Genomic DNA, 21,036 nt, shown 5'->3' with positions numbered 1-21,036 from the left:
ATGGGATTCACTAAACGGATAGTGGCAGCTTGATTTTCTCAGTCTAAATTCCAGCTGTGCTCATCGAACAGACTCCTATTACATTGTATCCATGAAAGAAGCCGGCCATTGTTCCTGATTACTCCCAGTCAGGCATGCTTCAATGCAGTAGTCATTCAAAATAACCCCAGATTGCACCATTATGCAGCGGACAACAGTTTTTACAGCAGGCCAGGGCTTACGTTGAAACGTTGTGGAAAAATAAAGTGGATGCACAAAATGATTTGAATTGCAGGCAGGGGGGTCATGCATTCATTGCGTTTTCTCCTCAGCGGGTCTTAGCGAAATGTGCGTCGTCCTCGCGCACTCAAGCTGCGTGAAGGTTTTTCAGACCTCTCTTTAAGTTATGCTTTTGTCCTTTTAAGTAGAAGTTCATAGAGGCTGTAACTTAAAGGAACAGTTCACCAAAAATATGAATTCTGTCATTTACTAATGCTCCTTTCATGCTTTTGATTTAATTCCGGTAACTATTATGAGTTACATCATATTTATGTAAAATAAAATATATATACATTTTTGTAAAAATATAAAAATCATGTTTTGCATCATAAATTCTTCTTGTTTGTGTAACTACTGCCACAGCAATTCACACCGGACCAGACAATGAACAAATTCTTTCAGCGGATGAAAAAATGATTCTCACCCTCCTGTTCCCATTGTGGCTGAAATGAAGGACGTTTCCAAATAGGGTGTCTGTGTGTGTGACCTTGCAGAGAGTTTGGGCGCTGGAAGGTGAACAGCCTGGCTCTGGAGAGAGAGGACAATGGCGTGGCTCTACCCCTCGATCCAGAGTTCATGCAGACCATCAGGCAGCTGGGCCGCAGACCCACCCTCGGTGCCATTACTGAGAACATCATCAGAAAATATGGCACGCACTTTCTGCTTACAGCTACACTTGGAGGTACTTGAGTAGAGGTGCCTGATCATTTAAACAGAATGTCATTTCCATAATAGATGCTAGGAGAGAGAAAGACTTGCGAATCTTTGCTGCATCTTGGTGTCTTAAAATGGCAGTCTGACGATTCATGATTTAAGAGAAATGTGCTAAAACATGCATTGAATATTAACAGGCAGCTTTGAGTTTAAAGTATTAAATGGTTTATTAGACTATATCATGTGAAAATGTATTCTAAAATAATTTATTTGAATAATAATATAAGCTACTGCATTATACAATGGTAAGCAGATAAATACTGTAGGTCATGTATATTTATAAAGTTAGGTTATATAATCAAACATAACAAACAGAGCTCTCGTTTTTCTAATCTTTCCTCACCTTGTTATGATGCCTTGCCCCCATTGCAGGTGAGGAGGCTTTGACTATATTTGTGGACAAGAGGAGGCTGAGCCGCACGGCAGACCTGACTGACTCAAATGGCACGGCCGTCACTCTGGAGACCCTTCACCAGCTGGCTGCCTCCTACTTCATAGACAGAGAGAGCACTCTGAGAAAACTACACCACCTCCAGATTGCCTCCACTGCCATCAAGGTAACCCTGTGGCCTAGATGCGCACAGACCTGGGGACCTGACCCCGCGTTTGAGTGCTTATTTTTGGAAAGGAGCTTGGCTGTTTCCATTGTTTTGCAGCTCCATCTTTGGGAGATACAGAGAAGCTGGGTTAAATGTGAGACAGCCACTGCCTTTTAGCCTTCAGATTGGATTGTGTATGTTAGGTTGAGTGAATGAAGTTTACTTTGATTTGAGGCTTTTTGTCACATTTTACACTTTTAGAAAACAGATTTGTATTGTATGGAAGCCCGTTTCCGCCAGGGTTTGGATTTTTTTTAGATTTTATAAGTCATTATTATGACTTAGTATCTCAAAATAATGATAAACTAAGTCAAAATTTCGACTTAGTAACTCATAATAATGACTTAGTATCTCATTATTAGACTTAGTATCTCATAATAATGAGAAACTAAGTCGAAATTTCGACATAGTAACTCATAATAATGAGAAACTTTCTCATAATAATGACTTAAGTATCTCAAAATAATGATAAACTAAGTCAAAATTTCGATTTAGTAACTCATAATAATGACTTAGTAACTCGTAATAATGACTTAGTATCTCATAATAATGACTTACTATCTCATAATAATAAGAAACTAACTCATAATAATGAGTTAGTATCTCATAATAATGACTTAGTAACTCATAATAATGAGAAACTAAGTCAAAATTTTGACTTAATAACTCATAATAATGAGAAACTAACTCATAATAATGACTTAGTATCTCATAATAATGAGAAACTATCTCATAAAAATCAGATACTGAGTCTAAATTTTGACTTACTAAATCATTATTTTGAGAAACTTTCTCATACTGACTTTCTCGTTATATTGGCTTAATCTGCACATGCACATGTCTGCTATGCTGCTATGTGCTTTTGATCGTATGTCCTTATGTTTTATGTGCAGTCTGCTTGATCAGCATTGTGGTGATTCACGGATTTTAGACACATAGAGCAATATTTCAGACAGGGCCTTGCAAATCGTGAAATTCTTACTCTACTTGAGAATGTTCATGGTGTTAAAATTAGCCATGGAACTCTTGAGCGACTTTCACAGAATCAAACTTATAACGTAAAGTCACCCAACAGCAATGTGGAAGGCTGATGCTGTGTTCACACCAAATGCGAAGCATCGCGATCCTCGCTCTTTGCGCAAAAACATTGCTCGACGGGAGTGTCTTAATGCATTCGGACGTGTCAAACAGTAGGTGTCAATGAGCTCTTTGCGCAAATTTCTCACTTGAGTTGAAATTTTCAACTTGTGCGAACAACGCGATTGCCACGAAAACGTGCATCAATCACGCCCTTCGCGCAAGTTCCGTTTCGCGTCATCTGCGCCGCCCCGTGTAAGTCCGCGTCTATTCGCGTCTTTGCATTTACTTTGTTTGTAATTTACTCGCAAATTAAATGCTTAATTTCCATTTGGTGTGAACGCAGCATGGAGAATGAAAAAAACGCATGAAAGTTAAATATTCATTTTCGAACTGATCCTAAAATACACATAAAAACATTAGCATTGTGTTGTTTAAACACAAATATGAACTTGTTTTCTTTGCAGCATTCAAGATCTGCAAACATTACATCTTGTTTGTTATTTTGACCAGTGTGTCCCGTTTCACTTTTCTGCAAATAAATGCAAATATAAAACAACAATTTAATTTGGAATTTGGAAGAAATTAGTTCACTAGTTCACAGAACGAAACAAAAATGATCATTTTACTTAAACACGTACCTCTAAATAGTATATTCAGAAAAACTAAAAATAATTTTGAAGTGGTATCTTATTTTCTACGGCTGTACAGTTGTTTTGTGGTTAGAAGGCACTTTTTAGACACATATTCAGCTTTAACCAAATGCCGTATGACACATCATACATCATAATCCACAGCAAGTTACCCGTAGCAAGTAATGTGTGTCAGGTTAGTGACTGTGCTCGAAACAGTAACCCAAATACTCTGCGTTAAATGAGTTAACTGGCCTCTGCACAAGACACAAATGGAGATTCGCAGGTGTTCTGCAGGTAGCAATTTTTACTTGTCACTTAAACAGTACAGGCAAATACCCCTGATTGTAAATAGGCATGCTTGGGCTTAAAAAAATGAAAGTCATTTAATTTTCAAGTGCAACACAACACAAGGCTATTTTAGTGGATGTAATGCCTGGTTACGTTTGGAATTGTGGGTGGTTGGTGAACAAGATGGATGTATTTGCAATTATCTTCTAATTGACCCAAAGTGTCATTGTAGGGTTTTAATGGTTTGTTTGATTGAAAAATAAATGTGCAAATCTTAGTCGACGTAATTGCAGTTGATTTGTAGGTACAAAGAGCAAGACGCAACATATCCTGACAGCAAGTATCTTAGTCTAAGAGCTTGTGAGCCATCTCGATGGAAACGAGTAGACGGAGGTCCTTAAGATGCTTTTATTTGCCCGTGTTTCTGGTGATTGATGTGAAATATTCTCAGCATCAGCAGTCTGTAATTCAGCCCATGGATTTTTATCTCTCGCGGATGAAGACAGATGCGCATACAAAGGCTCTCTGTACCGAATTGGTCTGTATTAAACATGCAACATCGGCTCAAAGAGAGCGGTCTGCCCAAATGGAAGAGCTGTTCACTTGGGGGAGGGTTTTGAAGAGAATATATCAAATAAATAAGTCTGAGGTGCTGGTAGAATTATGCCTCCGTGAGATGAATGATCTCTTCCATTTCAATAATTTCTTTGAGAACCCGGCCCATTTGTCAGCCATTTTGAATATAAGTGAGGTGTCAGGCCCTAATGAATAAGAGACTTATGAGGAGGATTTTCTACACCGCCAATAATAAATGGATCTTTAACCTCCACGGTGAGGCGGGATGGTGGACAGGAAATGCACAAAGTGCCAGTTAACATCAATCACAGCATTTAAATTTGATTTACAGGAGAAAGGAGTGCGAGCTGAGGTTTATAACAATCAGGGCATGTTTCGAATTGTCTGGACAGTTGAAGCGGTCGGATGCATTTTAATGCCTGACTGCATGATGTAAAGATACGTTGCCTTCAACAATCGCAAAAGATTTCTCAAGGTGAAGCCAATATGGTAAGTGGCCAGAACTTATAACTCTTAAGCGGTTTGCATGAACACTAGACAATGGTTCAAGGACTTATTAAAACAGTATATGTACGAAAGTATTTGGACGCCCCTTTCTAATAAACATGTTTATCTATTTCGGTAATTCCAATTAAAACAAATATTAATGCTATATAACACTTTACCACATAAAAAAAAAAAATGTGATGAAAATTCTGTCATCATTTACTCACCCTCTTGTCATTTCAAACCTGCGTGACTTTCTTTCTTCTGCACAAAAGAAGATATTTTGAAAAACGTTGGTAACCAAACCAGCGGTACCCATTGACCTTTATTGGTTTTGTGTCCATACATTAGAAGTGAATTGTGAATAGGCATTGTTAGGTTACCAACATTCTTCAAAATATCTTCTTTAGTGTTCTTTGGAACAAAGAAAATCATTCAGGTTTGAAACGACAAGAAGGTGAGTAAACAATGACAGAATTTTCATTATTATTCAACTGTTTTATTTGCCTATATACATTATACTCAAATGTGCCGCCTTCTCTTTTATGGAATAAAACGCATTCTTTGAATGTTATAGCTGACTCTGTGTCAGAAACGCATGAACTGTGGAAAACTTTATAAAAGATTATGAGACGAGAAAGAGTTGGGCAATTTGCCATGGGTAGCACTTTGACGTTTGCCTGGGTCATCAGTCAAGCATCTAGAGCACAGGCTGGGAGGCATGAAAACTCTGCCAGCACCTCCACACCTCCCCCGGCCTCTTCCTCTTAACTGCCATAAACCAGAGCGAGAACTTACGAATCCAGCTGGGAGAAGAGAACGCCTAGAAATCAAAAAGAACTCGCAGCTAATGCGCACAGATAAAGCACTTTTCCAAAGAACATGCCCTTTGTGTTTCATTCTAAGATTTCACAAGCCGAGAGCATTAACCAGCACTAGGATTCCCTGCTGCTTTCAATAAAGTCCCATTTTCTGTAGAGAGGATGATAATTCCATTCTAATGCACACTTTCCTCCAATGATAAGCTTTCCCCTATAGCTGACACGGGGGGCTGCGTTAAGCCACTGGAAAGGCACTTTTGCAAAAACTGCTTAAAATTCTCTAAAAATTGTTTCAGCGTGATGTAAAAACAGCCTGTATGCAAATAGAAAAATGCATATTGGCTAATACCAATTGATGAAATACAGGTTTCATTCTACTTGGGTCTTTGTAAAAAGCTATTTTATACTAAGTGCCAAACCTGGAAACATTAATGAAAGTTCTCGTGTATTAAACAAGCTCGGATAGGAATCTTAAAATCCATTATTATTGAAATGCGTAGCTACACAGGCCCGCTCTGTGACATTTTCCACAGATTTTGTTGGATTAATCACAGGTGGGAATTACAAAACTGTCTTTTTTCTCATTTACTGCGTTGAGATATGCAATGGATGGCTGATAATTGTGTATTTAGAATTTAAAAAGCAAGGCTTAAGTGTTCTTATTGAACGAGTCTTCGGAATACTTGATTGTGGCATCTTGAAGGGGTCATATGGTGCGAATACGTGTTTTTCTGTGTCTTTGGTGTGTTATAAGTTGCCCATGCATGTACTAGACATGTAAAATTGCAAAAATTAAAGTGTCGGAACAAAAGATGCATTCTATCTAAAAGCGAATGCTCACACAGACCTGCCTGAATCGCCTCGTGTAACCACACCCCCACAAATCTTTACTCACTTTCAGCGCTTTGAAGTTTGGTTGCGTTGCAGTCTATGGAGGAGTCAAAAGGCTCCCAGACCTCTTCAAAACTATCTTAATTTGCATTCGGAAGATAAACGGAGGTCCTAAGGTTGACGGACGACTTGAGGGTGTGTAATTCATGACAGAATTTTCGTTTTTCAGCGGAGGGTCCCTTTAAAGGCACAGTTAACCCTAAAATAAAAAGTCTGTCATAAATGACTCACCCTCTAGCTGTTACAAACCTGTATAAATGTCTTTGTTCAGTTGAACACAAAGAAAGATATTTGGAAGAATGTTAGCAACCGACAGTTCTGAGGCACCATTGAAAACCATAGTAGGAAAAATTAAAATGGTAGTCAAATGTGCCCCAGAACAGTTTGCTTTCATAAATTCCTCAAAATGTCTTCTTTTGTGTTCAACAGAGCCAAAATCTACACAAAAATGTTTCCTACTATGGTTGTCAATGGTGCCTCATAACCACTGCCGTTGCGAGTGGGTGGCTTTGGGGACCAGTTATGTTTTGCCAAAAAACCCTCATCTTTTCGAAGATTGAAAACGTTTCACTTCAAAAAATAAATAAATGTATTATTTCGACTTCTAAAATGTTTTCATGACATAGGTTGTGGTTAGCATTATTTTACACAATTAAAAGCAGCTCTGAAACGCTAGTTGTCGTGTTGTTAAACAGTACCTGATCCGACCAGCAGGTGTCACTGTTTCAACAAACGTCATTCAAGAGCTGATGAGTTATACAGCTGAAGTGCAAAATTAACTACTTATTTCTAAATTCTAAGCTTTGTCATGGAGTACAGTGGGGATTAGGCTTACGTTTTATTGTGTACATGAATGTCTTTCTTGGACAACTAAGATGTTGTTAAGCTGGCTGTATGCTTACCAATGAACCATCTTGTGTATGCAAATGATTTGCTACAAGTAGTGCTGGCTGCCAATATCTACTGAATGTATATGTTTTAAATATGTGGTAAAATATGATGCGCAATAAAATAATAAAGTGTTGCCATGAAATTAGGACGAAAAGGGATAAGTGCCTGAATTTTTCGTATTTTTATCTGCCAGTGTTAAATGTAAAATATCGAGGGTATTTGATTACTGGAGACATGTATGATAATGAGGACATAGACACTATCATATGTTATATGCTCAAGCCAATATGCTGGCAAGATAATTTTGTGTTCAGATCATTTTAAGTCTCTTTGCAGTGTATTGCACTGCTCTTGTGGACCAGGTTTAAAAGGCTGAGTCTATACAAGCTTCAGGTCATCTCTAATGACTGAGAATCTTGCTCAAACCTACTGTAGGTGGAGGAGTGTAAGTGATGTTCTTGTAAAATAGCCTAAGTGCTAATTTTTTCCAGGATCTTTTGAGTAATCTGAAGTACACATTTATTCATCGGCTGTAGGATTCTCAGAATGTCATTGTCAGTTATTAGGCATATAGTTTGTGTGAAACCAGACACCTATATGATATAACTGAATGTCTACTATATTGGTATACCATTTACATAACTTTTTTTTTCATAAAAAGTAGTAAAAAGGGGTTGGGGATGAATCAGTTATACTCTCCTCATGTTCCTGTACAGTTAAATTGGTAGAGCATTGCGCTAGCAACTCAAAAGTCACGGGTTCTTTCCTAGGGAACATACATACTGATAAAAGACATGTACTGTATAGACTAAATGCACTGTAAGTCGCTTCTGATAAATATGGCTGGCAACGCATAAATGTAAATGTTCTCAGGGGGCTAAGCCCCCTAGTCCTTCCACCCCTGGCAACGCCCCTGCTCAGAACTGTCTTTGTGTTCAACCAAACAAAAAAATATATACAGGTTTGGAACAACTAGAGGGTGAGTAATTCATGACAGAATTTTCATTTTTGGGTGAACTATCTCCTTAAGGAAAGTAATTGCAGTCTGCGGCCAAATTTGCAATAAAACAACACATTTGCAATCAACAATTAAACCTTACCAAAGAATGTGTTTCTTAAGCTGAAATTGCTCTAAAAACACCTTTTCCAGGTTGCTCCATCGACTGTGGAAAGCTTGGCAAGTTTTTAACGATGAATGGCTCTTTTTGATTGGATGATTGGCGCGATTTGATTGGATGAATGGCAGGACTTTCCTTGCCAGAATAGCCATATTAGCACTTTGGCAATGCATATTCCAGCAATAGCTCCTCTGCATCATGACATTATCTATAGTTTTTGTTTTTATGTCCTGATCACCATTTTGGGGTTCATTTTACAATCAGTTAACTGTACATCTATCCCTTATGTGTTCATATGATATTTTCCGTGCAATGATTGTAGTAGATGTAATATGGGAATAAGAGATTTAAAAATGGCATAACTATGTACAAAATGACACATCAGGGAGTCTAAGCGTCAGATGATCCTTAATAAAGATAGAGGGGTCTTATGAACTTCAGTGTGATTGAGACTGAAAGTTACATGCCACAAATGACTCGTTTCCCTTAATGCATCCCATATACTCAGCCACATTGGAAGCGACCCTAATACCAGTTCCTGATCTCATTAATGCCTGCTGTTGAAAGTTCTAATGCAGTCAGCAAAAACAAAACATGCAGATAATATAAAAAGACACAGTTTAAGTTCACATGGCGTTAGTTCCCCACAGCATCTGTAATGACCGCCGCATAGTGCATACTCAGGTAAATACAGATTTTCCATATACACCAGCTACAGCAATTCCATTTTTCTCTCTTTCACAAAAAAAATGCTCAGGTTCCACACATGCTCTGCTCCATCGGGCCCTTGTTGCATACCGGCTCATTGCTATGCATGGAAAACGCCGTCTTTATACTTGCATTCGGTCAATTTTCCCTGTACGTCGGACATCTGTCTTTGTTAGAAATTAATCTGCTGATCCCTGTAGAGGCTCCTTGGATTTTAATTAATTGCGTAGACGCATCAATAAGAGAAATGGAAATGCCAGCGGTGGGTTTGCTGAACCCGTAGTTTTCCTCCCGATCCTCTAGCTCGCCTGAAAGTTATTTCAACACATTGAGTGGAAATTAAGTAAAGCAGCTCTCGATAATGGGTATTTGCGGCTTGTGTAACACATTAGAAATGCTTCCCTGGCTTGTCCAGGTCCTCAGTCATTTTCTAGGGTTCAGATCCTTGACAACAACTGCATTCTGCTAGGAAGATTCTCGTCTAATTTTATCCACGTCACAGATTATCCAGTGATCCTCTAAGTAGTTCTAACAAAGAGGAAAAGTTCGTCTTACTTCGCATGGCTAAAATCTTGACTCTCCATTCATCTACAAATACAGTACTTTTATTCTCTCGCTGGGGAAATATTAAAGAAGACAATGTAGAACAGAAAACAATTTGTAAGTGACAGGTCGGGAGATATATTTGCCCACAGGCGGTGTGTGTATGGTCCCATGTGTCAGAAGAGCCTTGATATACAGTGACTTCAAATCAAGCTTTTGTCAGGAATGATTGAGCTGCGACTGTGCAGCTCTTGGATGGGAACAAAGATCACAGAGATATGGTTTTGTCAGCGAGGTTTTAGCTGAGATTTTTACTACGTTCACTTTTTTTAAGGATGTTGGATTCATTTATCTTAAAGGCACAGTGTTCAGTAAATTGTAATTTGATATTTTTTGCGAACACTTCAGTATATACCTTTTGATTTTCTGTAGTAGCTTTTGTCTTTGTTGGTTTTAAAATACCCGTTGTGATGTTTACTAAATTGATTGTGAATTCAAGTTGCATTCAGTCATTTACTTCTACAACGGCTCCATTAACCTTCACTGTGGCTACCGTTACATTTAGTACTTAGAGTGAAAGCAGATTACTTTCAATGTGAAATATTGCCTTTCACTACATTACAACAATTGAACACTCACTAGAGAGTTTGTTACAAATGATAGCTATCTCAATAACAGTAATGCTCCTGCATAACAGTAAAACCAAAACATTAGTCTGGACCAACAATCCCACAGGGGAAAAATATTCACAAATACTTTTTCTTTCAATTTTAATTATTTATCTTAGACAGCAATGACATTATGCAAAGCAATTAGAGGAAGTCTTTGGTTTTCCAGACTTTTCTTCTGAGAAAAGGACCACAGATAATCTTGATAGAGGAGTAATGTCTCCTCTGTGGTTTTATTATAAGACAATGACTCAAGAATAAGTCATTTGACGTTTCACCACATTCTTACAAAACCACATCATTGGTTTATGAAAAAGCACGTCGTCTAGGTTTATTTTTGTGTGTTTATTTAATTTATGAATTTGTTTTATGAAAGGAATTGTAGCGAAACATCAAAAACCAAAATGATACCCAGAACTCAATGTCTTCTGAGTTCTGAATGATAAAAAATCCTCTGAGCTTTTTAAACAGTGGTGTACATTATTATTTGTATTTTGTTTTTATAATATTACATATTCCAATGTCAGTCCTGTGTAGACTTGTTTAAACTGCATGTCTGTCTGTTTGTGGGCTTGTAGCAGCACAGGATAAATATTTTCCTGCTTTGATTTCACAGGGCAGTCATCTGCTTTTTCTGCATATTTAATCGCCTCAGTGTAATCTCAGCTTTTGTTTTGCACGGAGTATTGTCATGTGCCTGCTCTTGTCTTCCCTTAAGGTGACCGAAACAAGGACAGGCCCTCTTGGATGCAGTAACTATGACAACCTCGATTCCGTCAGTTCAGTTTTGGTTCAGAGTCCTGAAAACAAGATTCATCTACAAGGTAGCATATTCATAAATCATCCATGTCCCAGACTTTCTAATGTTGTTGTCACTCTTTTAATTTAGTTATTTTACCTTGATAGGCAGCGGCATGTTTACAGGAATTTTCCACAGCCATCTTTTGTGTTATAAAAGCATACTTGTGTTCCGCTAAGATATCCTTTTAAGGTTTTTTATGAAATTCAATAAATTAAAATAATTTATTGCGTGTAAAAAATAAAAATTTTTTAAATCTTATCTTAAAATGTTGAGAAAGCTTCTGTATAAGTATACAGATCACTAATGGGGTGGGATTATCTGTTTGGCTGACCAATGGTAGAAAGTACACAATTCATTCCAAGTAAAGTTGTTAAATTATTTTAAACTGCAATTTTTTGATATTATAATTTTTTTCTAATTTTTTTGTATATTATAAAGCATTTTTGTATTATTTTAGGGCTGCAGGTCATTCTGCCTGAGTACCTAAGGGGCCGTTTTATAGAGGCAGCTCTCAGCTATATCGGCTGCCACTCGGAGGGAGAGTTTGTGTGCAGAGAAAATGACTGCTGGTGCAAATGTAGTGCAGATTATCCCCAGTGCAACTGTCCCAGTGAAGACCTGAAGGCCATGCAGGACAGCATGAAACTTATCAGAGAATCCTGGACGCAAGCCAACCAAGAATTTCAAGAGTCTGGTAAGATTCTGCAATTTCATTCCGCTGAGATAAATAAATCTTCCTCTAATCTGCTACCCTGCTTTTCTGGTACAGTCACTTTTAGAGAGTTATACCTAAAGTTTAAAAAAAGTTGTTTTGTTAGTCTGAGGTAACTGGGGTCTGTAAATTTTACTAATTCAACAAAGCGTCGTGGCGTGCCAGCATCGAGTTATTTCCATCACGCTGGTAAGATCGGTGAATATCCCTGACACATAATGGGTCGACAATAAACAGTGATTGTCACCTTGTTACTTCTGATGCCTGACAAGGAAATGGTGGGAAGTGCTTCCTGGGATCTAGTGTCATTGTCATTGTGGTAAAGCTGCATTTTGGACTTGGCAGCTTTATTCGTCCCTGAGCTAGGCATGGAGCCAAAACTGAGCAGGTTTTTGAGCGCATCACGGCCATGTTGGAGATCTACCTCCTGCAGTAACAGCAGGGAGTGGAAACCTCTGCCTAATGACTGTAAACCAAATAAATAAACAACAATCATCTGCTGGAGTGAGATGATCTAATAGACAGTCTCTGTTCATTTGGGGCTGTAAGGATTTTGGTTTGGTGCTCAAATTGGTAATCAAACAAAAAAAATGTGGTGCCTCGTAGAGATCAATGGATTTCTAAAAATGGAAATTTTAATATTTTCAATTACCTAATGTCTGATGGCATGGAAAATGTGTGCAGACTGGAATTGTCAGGTTATGATGAGGATCTGTGTTGTTAATTATAGGCGCTGAGATCATTTCTTATTGGATGTTAGGGAGCATTGATTCGAGCATTCGGTGGCGTAACACGGCTATCGATTTTTCCAGCAACGGATGAAAATGAACTTCCCTCCCCTGAAAGACATTTGTGCGGCCAAGATCATCCTGCTTTTCTTTACGTCTGAACTTGAAAATTCCGTCATCATTTACTCACCCTCAAGTTGTTTCAAACCTGTATAAATTTGAGTGTTCTCACAAATAAAGATATTTTGAAGAATGTGGGTAACCGGGGCACTATTGGCCAGCATAGTTTTTTTCTTACTACAGTAGTCAATGGTGCCCCAGAACTGTTTGGTTACAAACATTCTTCAAAATATCTTCTTATGTGTTCAACAGAACACTGAAATTTAAAGGTTTGAAACAACTTGAAGGTGAGTAAATGATGACAGAATTTTCATTTCTAGGTGAATTATCCCTTTAATATATGTTTTTGTCGGTAAAGTCAAACCGTCCTAGAAAGGGTTTAGCAATTCACCGAAAAAACCCAGCTGTCCCTGCCTTCAGTGTTCAATCACACGGGACAAATTTCAATTTTCATCAAAAGGAATAAAAATAACGTTCCACCTGCTCCCTTCTAACCACAGTTTCACTGTTGACTCGTTTTATGAAACATGACTTATTTCAATTCAAGCATTTCGATTCAAGTCATTTATTCTTAACACTTGTCTACTTTCTAGAGGAGTTTCAAAATTTTGTGAGAAGATTACCAACATCCTATGCTCTGAACACATCTGCTGTGCAGTACGTCTGGAAGATGGACCCTGGTGTTCAGCAACGCTTTCAACTGTTGGAAACTAGCACTCAACAGCTGCTCGGCAAAGCACAGCGGATCGTCAGCAAACTCTTCAAACTCAGCAAAAGGTGTCGAACTCAACCCAAAATATCCGTGCCCAGAGAGAGGTATGACATGTACCGTCTTCCTAGTGAGTAATGCATGAAAAAGTGTATATTTATTATTAAGTAAATGGTAGGTTTCTGCAGATCTGCTGGTAGAGCGGGGTGCTAGCCAAGCCAAAGTAATATGTTTGACACCTGAGGACAACAAAAACAGATGAATGTAAACTTTGAAGCCGTTGTACGTTGCTTTTGATAAAAGCATCTGTCAAATATGTTACTGTAAGTAAAAAGTTAGTTGTCATGGATTGCCTAAAAGATTGAGGGTTGCAGGGATGTTTTTGACAGAATCGCATTTTGATTCTTTCTACAAAAGATCACAACGTTCACTACTGTTCAAAACTTTAAGGTCACTTATTTTTGTTTTTTCTACATTTTAGAATAATACAAAAATATAAAAAAATAATTTTAACTATAGAATGACACAAATGTAACTATGGGAATTATGTTGCGTTTAAATAAATACAAAGTAAATCAAAATGATGTTATATTTTAGAATCTTCAAAGTATAGCAACTTTTAGCATCTTCTCCATTTGCTTAGAATTTGCACTCTCATGTTGTTCTAAACCTGTGTATGACTTTCATTTTTATGCGGAACACAAAAGAAGATATTTTGAAGAATGCAGGTTGTCAAACAACACTGGTCTCCATTGACTTTATGGACACAAAACCACTGAGACATATATATTGTTTTGTGTTACAAAGAAGAAAGAGCCATATACATGTTTTGAGTGAATGAAGGTGAATAAATAATGAGAGAATTTTTTGAATATTGTAGGTTAAATGTCTCTTTAAACAGTATACTAAACTTTTAAACGTAAATATGCAGTAGATTCCTAAAAACAGTAAAAAGTCCCCGTGAACCAGAAGTTGCGATCGTTTTACTTCCGTATTTCGATGCATTTCCGAGTGAAATGGAATTTTGAATGAGAAAAAATTGTGGGTTGGCTTTCGTCTTTTTCTGCGATTTGATGTATAAAAACAGCCGTTGCATTTTGAAATGGAACTGGCAGCAGACTGACAGTTAAAGGGGAGGAGTTAAACGATTAGTTCATTTTCAAAATAAATTTTCATGATAATTTACTCACCCCCATGTCATCCAAGATGTTTATGTATTTGTTTCTTTAGTCGAAAAGAAATTAAGGTTTTTGATGAAAACATTCCAGGATTTTTCTCCACATAGTGGACTTCAATGGACTCCAAACGGTTGAAGGTCAAAATGACCGATCGTTTCTGGTATCGTTTAAAGCCCTTTGAAGCTGCACTGAAACTGTAATTTTGACCTTCAACCGTTTGGAGTCCATTGAAGTTCACTATATTGAGAAAAATCCTGGAATGTTTTCATCAAAAACCTTAATTTCTTTTCGGCTAAAGAAACAAATACAAAAACATCTTGGATGACATGGGGGTGAGTAAATTATCATTAAAATTTATTTTGTAAATGAACTACTCCTTTAACGGATGCTCCGCCCAAGCCGTCTAACATACGTCACTAAAGATGGATAGTCATTAAAGTACGGAAGGGCATTTACAGATTTTAACTAAAGATTATGAGGGCACACGGTTTTTAAAAAGAGAATGACCCACATTGATACACTATTTACAATAAACGCTGCAATATTTCATGAAAAAATAGGCATTGTAATTTTTAATTTCACTGGGAATTTAAGGGTTGCAGCATCTGTCGCCATGCTTCACTGGATCTTTTTCCTTGATCTTTTTCCAAACGGAGAGACTAATAGGAGATTTCAAATGCATGTCCTTTGAACTAATTAATTAAGAAATGCCTTTAACACACTGCTCAGTCCATATCCGAGGGCATTTGTGGCAGGCATAATTGTGTTAAGTCTAGTGTCTTGGCTGAAGTCCCAGCCGCTCTGAAATGATAGAGACTATCCCATCTAATCATTTCAGGAGTTAGTGGATGAATAGGTTTTATCTTCTCATCTATAGGCTAAAGTGCAGGATGTGTTTTAATGGACAACACCAGAAACGGGTAATTTACGGACTCTGCCATCACATGATAACGCAGTGCCTTTGATAAGGGTTACGGATGGAGAAAGTTCACAACTGAAAGTGAGTGTTCGAAGATGGTGGAGGGTCAAGGCCGGGCGCGAAAGAGAATTATGCAAACCACGCAGTCAAGTGGAAGGTATTTGAGTCAGATGAAGTGAATGCAACACCTAAAGCGATGATAACGCTTCATGGTGTAGTGGAAAGTTTGTTGTTTATTTATACTCATATTGACTTTGTAAAGACATGTTATTTACAGATCACAATATTATTGCATCTTAAAATCCTCTGTGTTTTGTTCCTTGGAAGAAACAGCAGTTTTGTGCTAGAATTGACAAAAATCGTGGTATTAAAACAATGCCGGCATGCTCCTTGATCTATCTTCTGCTTTGATAATGTGATTCAAGTTGCACCAGGCAAAAAAGTCTTTTTTGTGTGCTCTTGAGTCCCTGTTTTACTTTTTTGTTTACGGTCATTTCATCATTCACTCTTGTTTATTCTGAATTTCACTTTTTTTGTGTGATGTTCTTATTTCATTCTTTCTTCATGCAGTTGCAACAAATAAAGTCTGATCAATTCATTCATGAAAGACGATGTCATACGTTTGAGCTTTGTTTGATATGTAAAGGTTTATTTGTTGCATGCTCGCATATACAGCAGCACACAATTTGTCCTTTACTATAACTAAAATATTTTTTCATAAAATATAAATAATAATCATAAACAAATGTAATGAATCAAATACTGTTCCTGACTTTGAGAACAATGGGTAGTTGACAAATATACTGTACATGTGTCCTATGGTGTGACATAGCAAAAATGTAGGAAACAATCTACAAAATATTATATTATTAATATTAATATTTATAATATATTATAACAATTCATATAAATCTCTCCTATTCTAGATTTTTATTTTTATTTGCACTGTCACACAATAGGACACATTTACACATTTATTTGTCAACTACCCATATACAGGACCACATTCCAAATACACATTCCTTCATGGGTGTAATTTTTGTAACAAAAGCAAAAATGCTTGTTCAAGCTGTTATTATTTTTAGACGGCGAAAAACATCTGATCGAAAAATATGGAAATTCTCAAGTAATTGTTTTCCCTTGGAATAGACTGGCATGAGCATGTTTCGTCTCTGGTGTGAATTTCCGTTTCTCTGTCAGTGTAATATGCTGACAGGCTGCTGAGATTTACTTCATTGCCAACCACCTGCATACAGCCTGTCTCTTAGGCAGCCCGGTTCCATGAATATTTATACATTCTGTTGCCATCACTTATGTTTTAATCCAAGGTAAACTGTTCTTCTCGGCGCGAGTGGCAAATCAGCGGCTATCTTTGTGGATAGCGTAACAAAAGACTGCTGAAATAGATTTTTGTGCTTTGAAGCGAAAGTGTTAGCATGCTCAGCTAAAGCGTTGCAATGGCTTTAATGAGTTATTTATCTACAAGGCAGTTGGGAGGATAATAAAAAAATGTACTGATATTAAACAGCTAAAATATGCACAAACATTATACCTTTTGGGTGGGTTATGACTTGTTAACCAGTTTGTTAACAAATCACGATGATTGTTAACCAGTATTTTGAGTACACGTTAATAATTGTATTAAATACATTGAAATATTTCAGAGACTTTTGGTGCTTGTGAACTGGTATAGCTACACATCATTTACTTGTAAATTGAATTTTTACCCTGTTATTTCATTCGGAACAAAGTGGAATGGAAAGTGGGAAACAAGTACGTTTTAGCTGATGTTTACAGTTTGACTCCATGTGACAGATCGTGCCGATTCACTCCACTTGGTTCATTTACCAGTGGCTGCGGAGAGAGTCATTCTAGTTCTGAATATGCATGTTATGTAAATTTTTGCAAGATGGGCTTGTCATGCTTGCAAAATGGATGTAATTATTTGGAAATAATTCAGTTACTAGTGTTGTTTTGCTTTTTTCCACGTTTTCCAGTTAGCTTAAATCATCTAGAATTATGGCGAAAGCATTGCGTTTTATAAAAAGCATCCTGTACTTTTATTAAAAAAAGTCACGTAATTATACACACCTCGACTTTACAAGCTCACTAATAGCTTTAGGCTGCAAGCTAGTGGAGATGAATGAACAAAACAAAACACGTTCCCATGAGCTTACGGCTTGATTAATTCCAGTGACATCTTTAATAACTATTGTATTTATTTTCACACTCTTGATTCTATAATGAAGTACAATGCCATTTATAACTTTCAAGGCAATCTGACTTATCGCATTGCTTCCTTCCTTCATCGTAGGCCTCTCGGCTATTGGCTGAGATACATCCTCTCCATCATGTACTGCAGTGAGAACAATCAGATCGGCTCCTACATGGAAGAAACGCGGACCTGCTCCTGTCACTACGAGCACCCGTCCTGTCAGGGCGCCATTCCGTGTTCCGTGGGTGACGGTCCTTACTGTGCCTCCTGCTCCTAAGAGAACCGCTCCCGGTGTGCCAGTTGCAATCCCGGCTACATGCTGAGCCAAGGAACCTGTCGGAACACCATACCAGATTCAACGGACAACTACATCGGTTTTGAGACGGACCTCCAAGACATGGAGCTGCGCTACCTTCTGCAAAAGAAAGACAGCCGAATCAGCATTCACGCCATGTTTATAAGCAATGACGTCAGACTGAACAACTGGTTCGATCCCAGCTGGAGGAAGAGGATGCTGTTGACGCTCAAGAGCAACAAGTTTAAGTCCAGCCATGTTCACATGCTCCTGGGGATCTCCCTGCAGATATGCCTTACAAAAAACAGCACCCTGGAACCTATGCTGTCGGTCTACATCAACCCATTTGGAGGTAGTCATTCCGAAAGCTGGATCATGCCCATTGACCAGAACAGTTACCCTGACTGGGAAAGGACCAAATTAGACATCCCGCTTGACTGTTATAACTGGACACTGACTTTGGGGAACAAATGGAAAACTTTTTTCGAGACTGTGCACATTTACCTGAGGAGCCGTGTCAAATTGGCGTCGCCGCTGGGGAACGGCACCGCCCATTTTGAGCCATTCGAATACATGGACTCCTCCCGAAATCTTGGCTATATGAAAATCAACAGTATGCAAGTGTTTGGGTACAGTATGCACTTTGATCCAGAGGCCATCCAGGACTTGATCCTGCAGCTGGACTACCCGTACACGCAGGGCTCGCAGGACTCGGCTCTGCTGCAGCTGTTGGAGATCAGAGACAGGGTGAACAGACTCTCCCCGCCGGGCCAGCAGCCTTTGGATCTGTTCTCCTGTCTGTTACGCCACCGGCTCAAACTTTCTACCACAGATGTGGTCAGAATTCAGGCTGCTCTTCAGGCCTTCAGCGCCAAGCAGCCCAACTCAATGGAATACGAAACTACCAAACTATGTAGCTAATAAGTCACTGCAAGGTGGCGGCATATTTGTAGTGTTTTCATTAACTGTAGTTAAATGATCTGTTTTTTTTCTTTTGAAAGAAAAACATCGGACTGCTGATGGGATACAGTGTTGATGGTCTGGGTTGTTTTAAAAGAAGGACCAACACTTTGCCTTTTCTTTTCTTACCTGATTTACAATAACTCACCTTGATGACTTCATTTTATTTTGATGTCACTTTGTCGAAATTACTGTAGCTTTAGCACCAGTTCTGATAAACCGTCCGTAAAACACATGAACATCTGGCATCTGAACATTTCGCATTCTCTTTGTATGGTAACAGAGGCAGTAAATCCACTGTCAGTCAAATCTTGCGTAATCTTTTTATTCTGTCTGTCAACACTGTAACTCTCAAAAATATCAGTATCCTAATTAACAATAGATGGTTTTATTGAAGCTTCAAACTATTTTTAAGCTGTTTGTTGGGATTTGAATGTAGGAGGAAGATCTGTCACACCATAAACAAGGAACTTATTATATATTCGGTTTCATGTACATTTATTTTTATAAAATCTATTATTTGTGACAAGTTGCAAAGGTAATGTCCATATTATGTATAGAACATGAATTTGTTTCTACTCTAAATAAAAGTCATTTTTATGTGGCGTCTGTAAATACTTCTGCGTGCCTAATTTGAATATTCATTCGCTTTATTTAGAGCTTCTTTCATGACAGTCTTCAATTATACAGCGAGAATATAAACTCTCTTGAGACATACATTGGAGCGCACATATATAAATTCATATGGAACTTGCAAGTAATGGAAACATTTTTTCGCTTTCTATTTTGCAGGCAAATGTGATTTGGTAGATTTCATTTTGACCTAGAATAAAAATCAGAGATGGACGTTTATGAAGTGATTCTTGCGTCACGTCCTAAAAACAAAGACCCATACAGAAGCAGTTTAATTCAGCTGTTCTTTTGGAATAAAAACTCAATATTTAGTTCCTCAACGTTTCTCCTTGGATCACTTTGAGAAGGAGCGAGCCATATCATTAGGGAACAAACATTGCGAAATTGCAGCCCCTGAGAAAAGTTAAGCAACCCTTTTCACCTTAATAGATAACAAAAAGCTAAATGAGTTATTGATTGGTCAGCTGTGATATATCTCAAGTAAGGGCTCTGCAAAAACATCAATTTAAAGGGACCACAAAACTGCCAAGCCAATCAGCATTATGGGAAGCAGTTACCAGACGTGCAGTTCATGGATATGATTACTAAATTATGCCGAAAAACGACTGGGACACACACCAGTCACATCTGGAGATAAAGTAGTGGCCAAAAGTGATGGACAATTTTCTTTCCTTATAAAAACATGCTATTAAAGTTGCATTTAGGATGTAAATTGAAGCTTAGCTTTGAGAAAAATAAGGAGGTTTGGCAAAACATTACAGACAACATGTGCATAGCTTACTGAGGTAAGGGCCATGAGAATGACTTTTATATAAAAAATGAGAGGTCGGTAAAGTATCAATCACTAATAAAACTGTAGTCAATATACTGTACTGTATTTCATGTCAGCTTTTTTTGGTAAATCAGAATAAAACTCATATTGTTCATTATGCAACCATACAGCCAAAAATGTTCTTTTACATGTCAACTGAGATACCATCTTACTGTCTGATTTACTTTAAATAAAAAATCGCCTCTTTGGGCCTCATAAATGGTACTTCCCATCCATTCCAGATGCTAGAGCATGTATTCACAGGTTTTATTTTACCACAAGGGGTCCTTCAACGTGTTTCTGAGAGTTTCTTCAAGCTTATTAATAAAGCTGCTATGAGCAGAGACTGTCCTCCAAAAAAACCAAACCTATACTATAGGTCGTTTGTACAAGCACCTTATTACGACCAACAGTTGCGTCTTAAGGATGAGCGCCCTCTAGCGTCAACAGCTTATTACGACATATGGTTACATGTGACATGCAGGGCATTATATTGCTTTAGGCTGTTCACTTTTTATGCATTTAATTCTTCATATTCATTATAGTATCAATAATGGTTTAATAGATATTTTGAACCCCCCAGCCCAGCCCAACCCCCACCCTAAACCTAAGCACTTCTCAACCATACAAAATGCACCACATGAGTGAAAGTACAGTCACAGGTATTTATTGCATAAGTTG

At 37.9% G+C, this 21,036-nt stretch overlaps 1 protein-coding gene across 1 annotated transcript in view; it reads left to right on the top strand.

The window, feature by feature from the left end:
- Positions 1–19,520, top strand: part of brinp3a.1 (bone morphogenetic protein/retinoic acid inducible neural-specific 3a, tandem duplicate 1) — a 29,312-nt gene extending 9,792 nt beyond the window's left edge. Inside the window, 6 exon segments of the mRNA XM_057338851.1 lie at positions 753–940; positions 1,345–1,529; positions 10,992–11,097; positions 11,533–11,769; positions 13,229–13,451; positions 17,756–19,520. Coding sequence (XP_057194834.1) covers positions 753–940; positions 1,345–1,529; positions 10,992–11,097; positions 11,533–11,769; positions 13,229–13,451; positions 17,756–18,872 — 2,056 coding nt within the window. The 3' untranslated portion in view covers positions 18,873–19,520.
- The last annotated feature ends 1,516 nt before the right edge of the window (positions 19,521–21,036 follow it).

This window comes from Triplophysa rosa, linkage group LG7 (assembly GCF_024868665.1).
Source record: "Triplophysa rosa linkage group LG7, Trosa_1v2, whole genome shotgun sequence".
Classification (NCBI taxonomy): domain Eukaryota; kingdom Metazoa; phylum Chordata; class Actinopteri; order Cypriniformes; family Nemacheilidae; genus Triplophysa; species Triplophysa rosa.
This window is presented reverse-complemented; position numbering and strand designations above follow the sequence as displayed.